General features: G+C 36.5%; 1 protein-coding gene across 5 annotated transcripts in view; it reads right to left on the bottom strand.

Annotated features, from left to right (window-relative positions):
• Positions 1-5,213: 5,213 nt before the first annotated feature.
• TRPC4 (transient receptor potential cation channel, subfamily C, member 4) overlaps positions 5,214-15,098 on the bottom strand; it is a 211,042-nt gene continuing 201,157 nt past the window's right edge. For 3 of the 5 annotated variants that reach the window (XM_011942992.1, XM_011942991.1, XM_011942995.1), the window contains 3 exons: positions 7,849-7,890; positions 7,631-7,720; positions 5,214-6,205 (listed from right to left, as the gene is read on the bottom strand). In XM_011942992.1, coding sequence (XP_011798382.1) covers positions 5,483-6,205; positions 7,631-7,720; positions 7,849-7,890 — 855 coding nt within the window. In that variant the 3' untranslated portion in view covers positions 5,214-5,482. The remainder of the gene's footprint in view (positions 6,206-7,630; positions 7,721-7,848; positions 7,891-15,098) is intronic. The other 2 variants (XM_011942993.1, XM_011942994.1) reach the window with 1 other exon arrangement.

Genomic DNA, 15,098 nt, shown 5'->3' with positions numbered 1-15,098 from the left:
GGCAGAAGAATCGCTTGAACCCAGGAGACAGAGGTTGCAGCGAGCCAAGATTGCGCCAGCGCACTCCAGCCTGGGCAACAGAGAGAGACTCTGTCTCAAAAAACGAACAAACAAAACCTTGTGTTTTCTCCAATAAGTAGCTCTTTTATCATGGTTTTAAAAATAGCATGTGACAATATTTCACTAGGTAAAATAACTAGTGGAAGAATTTATTTATATAGATTCAAATGGCTCCTCTATATTTAATTACTTTAGAAAAGGTTTCCATGATACACTGTTAGATAAAAACATTAAGTTATAGGTATAGTGTGATGAAATTCTTGATAAAAATGATAACAAAACTATAACCTATATAGCTGCATGTATATTTATATATTAATACATTTGTAAAGGCAAAGGAAAAACATGGAAAAATAGCAAATTATGACCAGTGATTCCATTAGAAGATTAGGAATCAAGGAGAGACTGCAAACTTTAATAGAGCTAAATAAAATGTTTTTGAGTAATCAAATACAGAATTTTCTACCGTTGTAATTCAGATGATGGAGATACATGAGTTGACTGAAACAAATACAAATGTTCCTGAGCAGCAGTGTCCAATAGAAATGCATTTCAAGGCACAAATGGAAGCTACATACATATTTTTCGATTTTCTAGTAGCCACATTGAAAAAGGAAAAAAGAAACATAACTCGTTTAGTTAGTACTTATGAAGTATTGATATAAAATATACTATCAGTTCAATATGTAGCCAATATAAAATATTTATGAGCTAGTTTACATTATTTTCATACTGTCTTAGAAATCTGGTGTGTGTTTCACACTTACAGCACATCTTAATTCAGACTTGTCACACTTATAAGTGATTGATAGCTGTATGTGGATAGGAGCTACCTTATTGAACAGTGCAGCTCTAGAGGAAATTAATGGTTTTGCTACTGGTGAATTTGACCTGCAGAGACATCTTCACTGTCAGCCTAGTAACGGTGTGACTGTACCCAGGTTTGGTCCCACTGTCCCAATCTTAGTTCAACTGTACATTGTCCATCTCTATCGTTTTTCAGTTGAGAAGCTTTGATATTATTTAATATATTTTATTACTAATATGCATATAGGTTACCATAAAATCTACACTTTCAGTGAAAATGAGCAGTGTATTTTCTGAAAACATTAAGAAACCAACTTTGAAAAAATTCTCTGAATACAACTTTGTAGAAAAACAAAAGATAACATGGTATTAATTCTGAATTTTAACTTGAATGTTTGGACAACTATATCTTCTACAAGGGCAAAGAGAACAAAACGTTCCCCAAACTAAAAGTCAGTGGTCAAGGCATTTATAATGTGATGTCTCATCCAAATATCAAGATGAGGAGGTGTTTAAGCCCCCAACTTGACCACCAAACACCTGGGTAAATTTAGATAATTTCCATAAATTCCCTGGGCTTTACTTTCCCCAGTTATCTACAGTGAACTTGTTTAACATGGTTCTAAAATTTAAATTAAAAAAGGCATGTGATAACACTGTATAAATAAAATGCCTTTTCAGACATTGTAAAATCAGAATAATGGTTTTGGAGTTGAGAGGAATGCCAGTAATATTAAATTTCTAAATTCTACGGTTAGTTTTAAGTCAGAATTTCAGATAATCCAAAAAAGAAAAATATATTGTAAGCATGTTTACAGGGCCACAATGGATGGTTCTTACTAGGTTGAGTTTTAAGGACACTGAGCGTGGAAGGCAGCTGTATACACTGCAGAAGACAGATAAAAATACAATGCACAAGGACTAAGGATGGACAGACTTCAAAACTTGGTGGCCTCTCTTCAATAAAGAGCCATGAAACTGGATAGTCATTTACTCAACTAAATCCCAGAGTTATTAAGAATTATCGAATGTTAGAAGAATATATTCTTATGCCATTGTTACTTCTGTTTCCTCCACCTTTGCTAGAAAATTGACCTTGCTTCTTCAAGAAGAGCATGGTAAGTCTACTATCCTTGACTTTTCATCAATTTGTTTGATCACTAAAGTATTTCAAGTCGCTGTCTATGTCAAGGCAGGAAAGTGAGTATGTTTTTGCATTAGTTTAATTGCCATCCAGTAAATAGAGTAACTATTTTAAGAAAATTTGATATACAAATATTCAGCTCATGAAATAGATATATTTTGAGGATGTTTAGCACTTCGAAAAATTACTCATCATTTTATAAAATAATTCACCACCATTTAAAAAAATAGCCAATTTCCTTACTGAAGTTAATATAGATTTATTTGCACAGAAATTTTAAGGAAAACCTTTATTACAAATGATGAGGTACATCTTTATAGCATACTTTCTTATAAATGGAGCTTCCAAAATATATTTGTGATAAACAAAGTGTTTTAAACTTACCTGTTAGTCTATCAAACCGAATTTTCAAGACGCTCCTTCACCCAATTCAGACACCAAATTTAAGAAAAATAGATTTTTTAAGATTAAGAGAGTATGAAAAAGGAGAAATATTGTTTATGTAAATGAAGGTAATTTCAAACTTCTCTGTAGCATTTAGAAATTTTTGTGGATAGAAATATGAGTAGAAATGAAAACCCTGAAGTACTCACTTACAGACCTCAAAGAAATAATATTTCTTTGCTTGCTATCCTGCTGTTGTTTTACTTTTCTTAGTTTATCCCTACTCATCTTCATTAATGCTATATAATATCACTACATATTTAGAATAGCATTCAATTCTAGTGATATTAGTAGCAGCTGGTACTAATAATATCCAACACTTTGTTTATACTCATAAACACATCTGTCAGCAACATCTGGGGGTTGTTAGAATCATCCTTTCTAGGACACTGAAAAGGATGGTCTTGTCTTACGTGCTCCAAATACATTCCTCTACTACCATCATACTCCCCTATAAAATGTCAGCACCTTAATCCCTGGTGTAAATAAGCTACTGGGGAAGAAAGGTTTTGTTGCTTGTACTGTTATTGGTGTTGCTTAAAGGAGCAGAGAGAATTTGAAATTAAATTCTGGTCAAGTATGTATAATGGTGATGTATAGTGTCCTTACTTTGGGAAAAAACAGAACAAAACAGCAATCAGCAATGCACAGGAGAGGCAACAAGAAATTAATGGAAAATATCCCAAATGTTAAGAATAGGCCTACAATTTCTCTACTACAGTATGTATGATTTAGAAAAAATTGAGTAGCCCCAGGATTTGCTCTGAGCCCTAATATACTTAAGATAAAGATGTTCTTGAAACTATAAATACATTCATTAGGCTTGTGTTTCTCCAAATCTATCTGATCCATTCCTAAGTCCCCAAAAACTAGATTTAGGAGTGAACAGGGGCTTAGTGCTCCTGGCTTTTCTGAAAATTAAAATCTAATATTTCAAATTGAGTTCTGAGATCACATACTAAGTGTGTTTTAAAAATCTACTAGCTTTAATGTAATTTAGTCTAAAGACTCAAATATAGAACATTTTACATTTTGCACATTTCTCTTGCTTTAGAAGAAGGGACACTTATGAAGCTTACCATACTCATTCTCTCTCAAGGTATAGGACTTCAGAAGTGGCAATGGTAACCCCTGTATATGCATATTTTATAACTTGCTCTTTTTATGTTCTGAAAGGCAGTACAATGCAGTGGTGAAGGGAATGGCTCTGATGGACATATCACAGATCCATCACGAGCTGTGTTACCTTAGCCAGTTAGTGCTGGTCTCAGTTTCATCATCTGTAAAATGGGGACAAAAACAGGAGCTACTTCAGAGGGCTGTTAAGAGCAGTACGTATGTGTTAATAGGTATATAGGAATAGAATAGACTGGCATTGTTATTGCTGTTATTCCTTATTTTGATGTTTGGTAATGAGAAACTGAGTCCCATAATATTATGCTGTTTGGGGTCAATGATAAACCATAGGCAATTTCTGAGGTTTGCAGAGTAATTTTTGAAATAAAATGAACTTAGCATTTTTCTATTTATTTGAAATAAATGCTAATTTTATGTGGTGAAGAAATTTCCCATAGTGGCTTAAATAGACACAAGCAATGTAATTTAAGCTTGAAGTTTCTAGTACCAATTTTATGTAAATTGGGAACATTTTCCTTGTAATAGTTTAGTGAATTACTATAAGCTAAATTATATTGCAAACAAGAAAGAAAGAAAAACAAGAAATAAGAATGCTTTTCCTATAGGCAAAACTATATATCTATATCTGCTGATAAAATTAATAATGATTTTTGAGTGATTTTAATTTTAAAGAAATATATAACGATTACTGGTGAAAAGAGGAGACTGCTAGGTTTTTGTACTTCTTTTGAATTGATTACAATATTGCATTGAATGAAAATACTGGAATTCAACTTTACTTAGATTTAGATTGTTGAGAATACATTCGTTTTCATTTGGATATTATTAGTATGCAATCATCTTGCTTGTTAAATGTGCTTACAGTATTATGGTTTATTATTCTTTTCTATAACTGAGAAATTTTGCCATATTTTTGAATTTCAGTTATTCATAAAGACTCATATTTATACTGATAAGCAGTTGCATCTGAAATAGGTAATTAAAAAAAACTGGAGGGGCGCATTTTTTTCTGACAAAATGTCATCGAAAATCATCAATCATCAAAATGTGTTAAGACAAACACTTTTTTACTTACTGAAAGGAAACCCTGGAACAACCTAAAACCCTACAAACTATTTCTGACTTGGAGGGGGTTTAGACATGACTCCATGAGAAGAAGAGTTGCTTGCTTTGATTGTGTACAACAATTATTTACATGTCCTTAAGAAATAATTTGGTAATATTTGTGTTTTAAAGTCAAACTGTAGGACTAGGTGAAAAGTCCTTGGCTTTTGTATTTTTAGTAGAGAGGTGGCGGGCGCCTGTAGTCCCAGCTACTCGGGAGGCTGAGGCAGGAGAATGGCGTAAACCCGGGAGGCGGAGCTTGCAGTGAGCTGAGATCTGAGATCTGGCCACTGCACTCCAGTCCGGGCGACAGAGCGAGACTCCGCCTCAAAAAAAAAAAAAAAAAAAAAAAGTCCTTGGCGAGTAACCCTCTCTAGAGACCCTAAAAAATTATGAAAGGCTATAATATTTCAGCCACGTTGGTTTTTGCGTATAAAAATAGCTATTTTAGGAGTCAACTACCACATGAAATAAATGACGTTTTAATTGAAAAAGATAGCTAAAATGTTTCTGTGGGTTATTGCAACAGTACAAGAATACAAGGTGCATTTATTTATTAACCAAAACAATTGTAAAACAAATTGTGAAAGCAAAAGCAGGCTACAAAACAAAAAGGTTTTTGATTGCCTTTGCCTTATTTAAACATGTTACAGGTTAATATGCCACAGTTGATAAACGCTATAAAGTGTTAAGTTAGCATTTGCTAATACAATTTAAACATTTTCCCACACCCAGAGCACTACGGAAAATATATATGTGTATGGTAAACGCTTCCTCCTTCAAGTATCACAATCTTGTGGTCACATAATCTTCCTGGGTGACTGTGTCTGGGAGGTTTAGATCATAGTCTATACTAGAGTCCTCTTCTTTTGCATGTTTCTCCTTTGGTATTATAGGAACCGTGTCCTCCACCACCACCTTCTCTGACTTGAATGGACACACTCTCTTGCCTACCTGTAACCCCAGTGTGTCCGTATTCCTTTCTCTATGGTCTACTAACACACACTGTTCACTGAGACCGGGAATGCTCAGGTCAGCCCGTGAAGCTAATCCTCGAGATTCCAGTTGAATATTTCTCTCAAGTGGTCCTGCAGCCTGTTGACGAGCAACTTCTTCTGAAACAGAGAAGATCTGGTTTGCATTTTGCTCAGCAGCATTTTGTTTTGATCGTCTATGAAATAACCCAAAGTTTTTGATATCGGTCACAAAATTCACTTTTCTCTGCTTCTCCCTGGGTGGCTCCTGCACCACCAGGGCAGAGCCATTGCTTATGTTATGTCTTTCAGAGGCAATTGCTGCTGATCTCGGATGAATCAGGGTGGTTAAATCAAAAAGGCTGAAATTCTTTTTCTTGTCCTTGCTATTACCTTCGTTATCACTCTTTTCATCTGAGTCTGCCGAATTTGGGGACTCCTTCGAGGCATTTGCAGATTGTATTGTGGAAAGTTTGCTTCCTCTTAGTAATCCCAGAACTTCAAAGCGGAAACTAGAAATGTCTTGCTTTAGTTCCTACGTAGAATTTAAAATGAAAAATTAGGTTAGGACTTAAACATTTGGAAATACCATTTTCTTGTCTCATATATGGGTCAGAACTGTTTTCACTCCTTTTCAAAAACAAGGATTCTACTCTACTGTGGTTCTATTTAGAATTCCAAGTTCTCTCACGGATACTTGATGTCATTTTGATGTCTACTAATTTCCTTATTGGAATTGGGAAGGACACTTCCTAAGGTTGATGCAAAAAGAAACGTGAGTTATCTTTGCCACCAACGCGCAGCTGAGTATATTGGGTTTCTCTGGGACTACAGTTTCGAAGACTTCCTCTCCAAATGATTCATCTGCTGCCAGGTTACTTCACTGTCTCTGGGGTGTATTTTATAAGATTTTTAATATTGGCATATTTTTCTGTCCACAGGGATATCTGAAAATTATGCGGAGCCTAACTTTTTAAGAGCTGGTAGTTACTTGCAGTTGTTTACTGTCTTAAGGAGGACTTACCCCCTAAATCTGGGTCAGCCTCTACGTCCTAGGAATTTCTTCGGATCTAATGACATTTCTTAGACTCATCCTTTTTCCTTGTCTTTTGGGGCAACTGAATTCTCAGTCTTAACCTGATGGCAGCCTTCTTGGTGGCTTCCTGCCCTAACCTATCTCCTAAAGCAACATTGAATCATTTAACATTACAATTTGAACTTTATGACTGCAAAGAAAATCTGGGCTTCTAGCTAGTTTTCAACCTGCACTTTAGGTTTTGTAATTTCTCTATCTTCTTACCGAATTCACTACTTCATTCTCACGTTCAAACCTGCTATTTTCTATGTTAAATATCTTCTATAGATTTTGTTTAATTTGTTTGTTTGTTTTTGGCCTGTAAGATCTTATTGACCTTAATCATCCAAAATCTCTAAACACTAACTAAATAATTTTAACCTAAATTATTTTAAACATGTGATTCAAGCATATAATATTTCACACATTTTACTTATTTCCTCTTACGCAATTTAAAAAATATCAAGGAGAATGTTTATAAGTGTATTAGTTACAATTAAACTCAAATCTTAAATTTTCTGCTATCAAAGTTTTGCAGAACACACAAAGTTTTTGTTGTTGTTAGTGTGTTAGTTACTAAATGTTTCAGATTTTAAAATCAGGCTGAAATTTCAGAAACAAGCTCACTCTGGGATCAGGTAAGTCAGAATGCCTTAATCACTAGGCTTTTCTCTGGATGTTTGAAAACATTGTATTTTGAGAAGAAGTTTCATCACTAGCTTTTCTTTTATTTTTACAGTTCTATAGGGTTTCAGTTGAAAGATGAGAAGGCACACAGGCTTGCTGGAACACACAGCCGCATTTCTAGCTCTGATTTTAAATGTGCTCTATCTGGATCCATATTCTGCACAATCTGCCTCTTGTGATGGAGGTGAAAATGGTTACCTTAAAGTTCTCTTCGGTCAGTCCTTCTTCAGTTTTAGCATCTCTAATCATTGCAGCAACGTATCGCTTCACCAGGTTCCTCATAACTTCCTGAGGCATTTTAGAACAAGAGTATTGATACTCAGTGAGTAAATACATTTCCTCCTGAGTCAGTTCTGAAGGGGGGGCTGCATTTTATTTTAATGAAAGTTTCGAGACATAGTACAAGGACAACTTACTTGGTACTGGTGATGTCTTCTCAAATTATCAGCAGCTCGCCTCTGAAAAGGAAAAGGACATTCTTTTCTGGTTATACTGTTATATTACTATTCTAAAAAATAACTTATTTTTTTTAATCAAGAATGTTTTTATTCTCATTTCTTCAAAGTGGGAGTTTTACTAGTCAATGGGCAGTGGCTAAAGAGTGCTGCACATGGGCCGGGCGTGGTGACTCACGCCCGTAATCCCAGCACTTTGGGAGGCCAAGGAGGGTGGATCACGAGGTCAGGAGATCGAGACCATCCTGGCTAACACGGTGAAACCCCGTCTCTACCGAAAATAACAAAAAATGAGCCGGGCACGGCGGCCGACGCCTGTGGTCCCAACTACTCGGGAGGCTGAGGCAGGAGAGTGGCGTGAACCCGGGAGGCGGAGCTTGCAGTGAGTGGAGATAGCGCCACTGCACTCCAGCCTGGGGCACAGAGCCAGACTCCATCTCAACAACAACAACAAAAAAAGTGCTGCACGTGAATCAAAAGAATGAATGAACAAGCGTCTATATGACATTTGAAACGCAGAATAAGTTAACAATGACAGAACTGTTCTCATACAAGACACAAGATGATGAAAAATTAGTTAATTAGAGTTAATACACACTCAAAATCAGTTGAAATGATGCTAAGAGAGATAGTACATATCAAATAGAAATTTAAAAGTCTTCATGAATATTAACATGGCAAGATTAAGAAGTTATGTTATGTAACAGTTAATCAGAAATCTTGTTAGTCACTGAACTCTCCAATATTAATTTCAATAGTATATACAGTAAGAGGAGATTCCTGTTTAAGTAGATGGCTGGATTTAACAGAATAAATAAAGGATTCTGTTGAAACACAGCATTTATTAACTCATTTAATAAATTAAATGTGAGTCCCAGCTCATATTCTGAAGGCATCAGAATGGTTTGCGAGCAGAGGTGGGGTAAGCACAGAGCAGTGATTTGGGAGTGTGGAATAGAGAGATGGGTTGTTTAATGATTGAAAAAAGTCCATTATGAGTTGAGTTAAATAATAAATGACATTAAAGTTATATATTTGCAGATTCTCAGGTATTCCAAATATATGAGAAAAAAACCTACGTAATCCCAATTTTATGTATGTTGAATAAACATCAGCATTGATTCTTCAGGAAGAAAACTGACTAAAATAATGTAAAATAAAATATCTCTATAATAAAGGAATTAATCTGGTAAATTGTGAAAAAGCAAAAGGGATAATATATCTTGGTTTTAAAATGAGGCTTTTGATCTTGTTCCTTAATAAATAATCACAGGCTGATAAAATAGAATTTTGAAAAGAGCTGTGCCTGCATCACTGTGAAATGATAATTTAAATATTAAACGATTTAAAAGAAACTCTTTTCTTCTCTTCAGAGAAAGAGAAGAAAATGCTATTTTCACTGGCCATAAGGATGCATCCGTCTTTCATGACTAGTAAGTGACTTGTAGGAACAGATGAGACATGCTTAGCTTCCTAAAGGTCACTAACTATTTTGACTATCATTCACTTTTGCATGAGAAATACATTTTGAGAAAAACATTTAAAATAGGATTAAGCTATTAATTTAAAAACTCAAATTCGAAACGACACAAATGTAGAGCGTCTTGAAAAAGTATGGCATGGGAATTTTATGGCTGGGCCACCAGATGGAGATGTCTGACTCATATTGAGACACAGCTCAGCTGAAACCTAAGACAAACCGCACTTCTAAAAGGAAACACACAGTCTTCTAGATCTCCTTAAATTTACTTAAACTAAAATACTAAAGTGAGCTGTACATCAATTTCTTTAACACTCTCACCCTAAATATTATAACAGAGATCTGATTTTCATTATTTAAGTAGGTAGAAACTCTCAATTTAATATAGAAAGAATTTAGTCTACTTAATTTTTATTGTTTTGGGGTTCTATAACATTTTACTACTGTGTTTTAGAATCCTATCCTTCTAAAATCCAATAAAGACATTTTCAACAGAGAGCAGTTAGAAGTCAAGATTTAACTTTAAATTTCTTTAACATCAAACTAGGATTGAGGATGACAGAATCAGAAAATTATGAGTAATAAGTGAAAATTATCATAATACATTTTAGTATTAAAATGAGTACAAACTGTCTTTCCTTCAGTAGAATCTTACTCATCCAAAGTCAAAAATTTTTAATACAAATATAAAAAGGTCAAAGACTACATTTGAAATGATAATTCCAGGTTAATTTTCTTGGGAAAAAATTTAAAAAATCAAAATAGCTTGTCAAAAAGAAGAACACGAAAAATGTTCACTATGTACCTTTCAGGTGTTATTCAGTTTCTATAGTGCAGGTTTAAGACTAAGTTAATGCAGTTCATTGTTTTTCCCAACCAATTATTCTCCACAATTACGTGGTAATACCACAAAGCTATTTTTTAGTTGCATGAAATTTTATCAGGCAATGAACTTCAACATCCTGGCTAGAAAAATAGGAATGGATGAAGTTAACCATCTTCTGAACCTAAAACTCAAAATGAATGCAGTGCACTCAATAATTAATGCTAAATTATGCAGCTTATAGAGCTCTCATCTGTTTAATCTCTGTTTCCCTGATTAGCATGACAGAATAGGCTGTTTAGTGATCATTACCATTATGCCCTTACTTTCTGGGAGAAAGTGTGGTGTGATGTTAAGAACGTGGTACCAGGGGTTACACTTGGGTTTGAAGCTGACTGTGCCTAGTCAGGGAGTTTAACTCTGACACCCTCCCTCTTCCCTGATTTTTTATTTTACAGGGTGAAGATAAACTCCACGTGTAGTTTTGAAGATTAAATTAGATAAGAGAGTTATGGCATCTGTCACTAGCTAATGTTAGTTCTTGTCCTCTGCATTGTTTTCCTTTTTGATTAATAATATGATTTAACAGCCCTTTAAAATATCTTGATTCTCAAAGCTTGTGCATAGCAGGACACATATTATGATTACCTCTGAGAAAGTAAAATAACACACTTAGATTTCACTGTGTCCCTTTGCGTGATTTTGATGTCAATTCATGCTTGTGGAGAGCATTTCCTTCAGCTAAATCATTAGATGGCTTCAGCTTTGGCAGTAGAGAGGTTTAGAGGTAGGAAACTTGCATGTAAGTGACAGAGTAAGGGGATAGTTCTGGTAAATTTGGACAGATGTGACCCAGACTCTGTAGGCAGTCATCTTTTGGGGGAGCCCAAAAGTTTTACGAACTTTTCTGCATGATACTGAATTTTTGCTATGACATTAATGAGACAGCCATATGTGAGCACTGATATAGAAACTCAAAGGAAAATTCAGGGGTCATAGCAAAAAGGAACACTGGCTAGGGGTTCCTGCCCAGCGGACCTGTGGAATGCACCTCCTACAACATGTTGTTACTGAAGAGCCACTCTGATTCAGAGTCTCCTTCGGTCGAGTTACAGAGCAGAGTCTCCAGGCCTGGGGATGAGAGTTCCTCCTTTGCCTTTGTCTCTGGCTGAGCTCAGGATATTTCTCTTCAGGGGCTCAGGATGATTTTCATGGGTTGAGACAAGGAGAAGCCTACGTCTAGGAAATGCAAGATATTGGGGAAGCTGATTGTCTACCTCAGATCTCAGTTTTTTCAGTGTAGGAACCGTGAGTTGGGAGAAATTGTTTATATTCTTGGTGCCAGGCAGATTGAAGGGAAGGGCACCTGGATATGGAAATATGACGGAGTCTCGCTTTGTCGCCAGTCTGGAGTGCAATGATCTTGGCACACTGCAACTTCGTTCTCCCAGGTTCAAGCTATTCCCCGGCCTCACCTTCCTGAGTAGCTGGGATTATAGGTGCATGTCACCATGCCTGGCTAACCTTTGTGTTTTTAATAGAGATGGAGATTTCACCATGTTGGTCAGGCTGGTCTCGAACTCCTGACCTTGTGATCTACCTGCCTCAATCTCCCAAAGTGCTGGGATTACAGGTGTGAGCCATGGTGCCTGGCCGGAAATACGATTCTTTTACCATGTGCTAGGAGTTTTTCATTTCTCTGCGACCCCTGGAAAGGGCTTTGCCTCCTATCTGAGTCCTGGGATATTTCTGGTGATAATCCTGACACTGTATATTTGGGTTTGGTTTACCATGCTGGGGAGTAAAGCTAGCTTGTCTCAAGGCTCTATTTTGGAACCAGAACTCTCTTTTAACTGGTCGGGCTAATTTAAGGTATATTTATTAAGTGACTACATGTGTATGGCAATAGTGTAAGAAACCAGAGATGAATAAAGCACATTTCTGCCTTTGAATGGCTTAGAGTCCAAAAGATGCATTGCCAAGATCATGAATGACTACACATGAAGGCAAAATCCAAAAGAAAACACGGGAAGTGATGTAAGCGTGTTATTTGAGTACAGGGGAGAAGGAGACAATACCGTGCGAAGGAAAGAAGCCAGAACAACCCTCTTATAGAGAATAGGGTATTACATGGGACACGAAGCGATCATAGCATTTGGACAAGGGAGGTGCACAGGTGTTCTAGACGATTGGAATAGGATGAGCACATATGCTAGGGTTAGAAAGTGAGAGGCACATTATGGAGACTTCTGGCAGGATAGTTGGAAAGTCTTTGCTATTGGGAATATACAGGTTAGATTGTAGTGGGAAGTTAGCATGGACTGTTAATGTAGAATTTTGATTGGCACATGAATCCAATGGTTACTAGGCACTTGGGGATTTTGACTAGTTGAGTGACATGTGATGAAAGTTTAATTTCATTGATAGTCATCTAGCAGCAGCATCAGATGGGAATGAGACTTCCTGGCTTCTGGTGGTGGCTGTTAATTCTTGGAGGTCTTTGGCTGGCAGGTGCCTATCTGCAATCTCACATGGTGTTTTTCTCGGGTCTCGGTCTTTACATGGCCATGTTCTTACAATGACCCTATTCCAGTATAATCTCACCTTAACTAAGTATGTCTGCAATAATCTTATTTCCAAATAAGGTCACAATCTAAGTATGGGTGGTTAGGACTCCAACCTATCTTTTTTGAAGGGGCACAGAATTCAACTCACAATATGTGTAGTCTTTGCAATAAACATCACAATAATTTTAGGCAATTAGTGACACCATTGAATATTATACAATAGAATTACCATCAATGATATTTAGGATATTCATATACTTTTTGTTGGTAGAGGTCAGCTGAGCTTCAAAGGGATTTGTTACCATAAGAGAAGATATTTTTTCATATAATTATCACTGGAAAAGACCAAGAACAGGATAAATGAACAATTTGTGTTTAAAAGTAATATAATGAAAGCCATTTCATTTAAAAATACCTAAGTGGGTACTGAGCTTTAATACCTAAGAAAATAGGTATTTAATTTTCTTTCAAGCCATTTGCATGTTAACTTTGACAGAGTAATCTGCATTGACTAGGTGTTGTCTAAAAATAATAACTTAGGTAGAATTATAGCATGGTAGACCTGTGTTAGGAATAAAGAATTTCTCAGTGAAGGAGTGTACAGCATTACATAGAAATTCCTGGAACTTGGCAGCTGGGTGTGGTGGTTCACGCCTGTAATCCCAGCACTTCGGGAGGCTGAGGAGGGTGGAGCACAAGGTCAGGAGCTCAAGACTATCCTGGCTAACATGGTGAAACCCCTCTGTACTAAAAATATACAAAAAAAAAATTAGCTGGGCATAGTGGCGGCCGCCTGTAGTCCCAGCTACTCAGGAGGCTGAGGTGGGAGAATGGTGTGAACTCAGGAGGTGGAGCTTGCAGTGAGCCGAGATAGTACCACTGTACTCTAGCCTGGGCAACAGAGTGAGGCTCCATCTCAGAAAAAAAAAAAAAAGAAAGAAAAAGAAATTCATTTCTGAAACTTTCATTTTGCAGCTTTTTTTTTTTTTTTTTAACTAGATTGGTTGTGAGTTGTGTTTAAGACAGAAAAAATGGACTATATGACAAATCAAGGACTTTTCTTAACTGAGTGTCTAGGAAAAATATTTTGAAAGAAGTGCACTTTAAGTTGACACTTTTCTTTGCAAACTACATCAGAAGTCACTAGACTGTGTGTGGAATATTCCTTGACAAGGTAGCTTTAAAGGAGAAGATGGGGGCATACCTGTGTGCCACATTAGCATAATTCACAGTTTGCAGGTTCCTCCTGATCTGTTAGGACAAGACAATGGCAGTGTTTGGATCAGAGAACTCATGTTAAGGAGAAAGACCATCTAGTGAAAAACTGCTGCTGCTGCAAGGAAACTCTGGGATTTCAATACAAGTGTCAGGTTCCTTTAGAGCGGGGAAGATTTTGCAGCTAGAAAAGAGAGGTCTCTGGAGAGTGAGCTGTGACATTTTCTCACTCTTATCTCCAGTTCTCTCCAGGTCCACTATGTAGAATGTCACGCTCACTTCATGTAGCTAGTCCCTGCTGTCAATTTTCAGTGCCGTTTTCTCTCATTTCCACTCTGGTTTTGGTCTAGCAGTGAATTTTAAGCCCATGAATTATGCCTTTTAGTCTTTGCTTTGCTCCTTGAATTCCTTAAGCCATGCATCTTGCTGTGTTCTTCTCCTTTCACGAAAACTAAAAAGGCAAGGGGGCATTCTGGGATGTGATCCCTTTACAAAATTTGCAGTTTGACTTCTTTGCAGATGGATCTACATATTGTTCTCTATAAACAGTCTTTCTCTACCCTTATAGCATACATCTGCTTACTGTTTTTCATGAACACATTTTCTAAGCATATCAAAATAATTCATGTGAAATGTTTGAATGTTGTATCGTCAAACCAAATATTCGGGAACTCACTCTTGAAATACCAAGAATATCAAGCAATTAATTTCTATATATCCCCAACGGGGAAATAAAGTTTCATCAAAAGGCCCTGCCAACAACTCTTGCAGCAGTAATTTAGGAAATCTGGAGATACTCATGGATGAAAATTGTCGTATCTGTAAGATTTGTCATTAGGCCTACTGAGTGTCCTAAAGATTAGGGAGCAATACATTTTGACAAATTGCCACTATAAATGAAGTCTGAGAGCCATGTACTATGAGCATTTTTTCTTTAGTGATGATAGCTGTTGCTAATCTGTTCACAGTTTCTAATTCATTTGCAGTGACTTAACTGAGCATATTTCTGTGGCAACTAGTCAGGCTCGAATATTCCACCTGTATCTCAGGGCTGAGTGATGCTCAGAATGATCTGCCAGAGATCATCGTGCCTCCTGTTCTTCTCACCATGTGCTTGAGAGAAAAC

This window comes from Colobus angolensis, unplaced genomic scaffold (genome assembly GCF_000951035.1).
Source record: "Colobus angolensis palliatus isolate OR3802 unplaced genomic scaffold, Cang.pa_1.0 Scaffold214, whole genome shotgun sequence".
Taxonomy (NCBI): domain Eukaryota; kingdom Metazoa; phylum Chordata; class Mammalia; order Primates; family Cercopithecidae; genus Colobus; species Colobus angolensis.
Note: the sequence above shows the minus strand (reverse complement) of the source record. Positions and strands in the feature narration are given on the sequence as shown.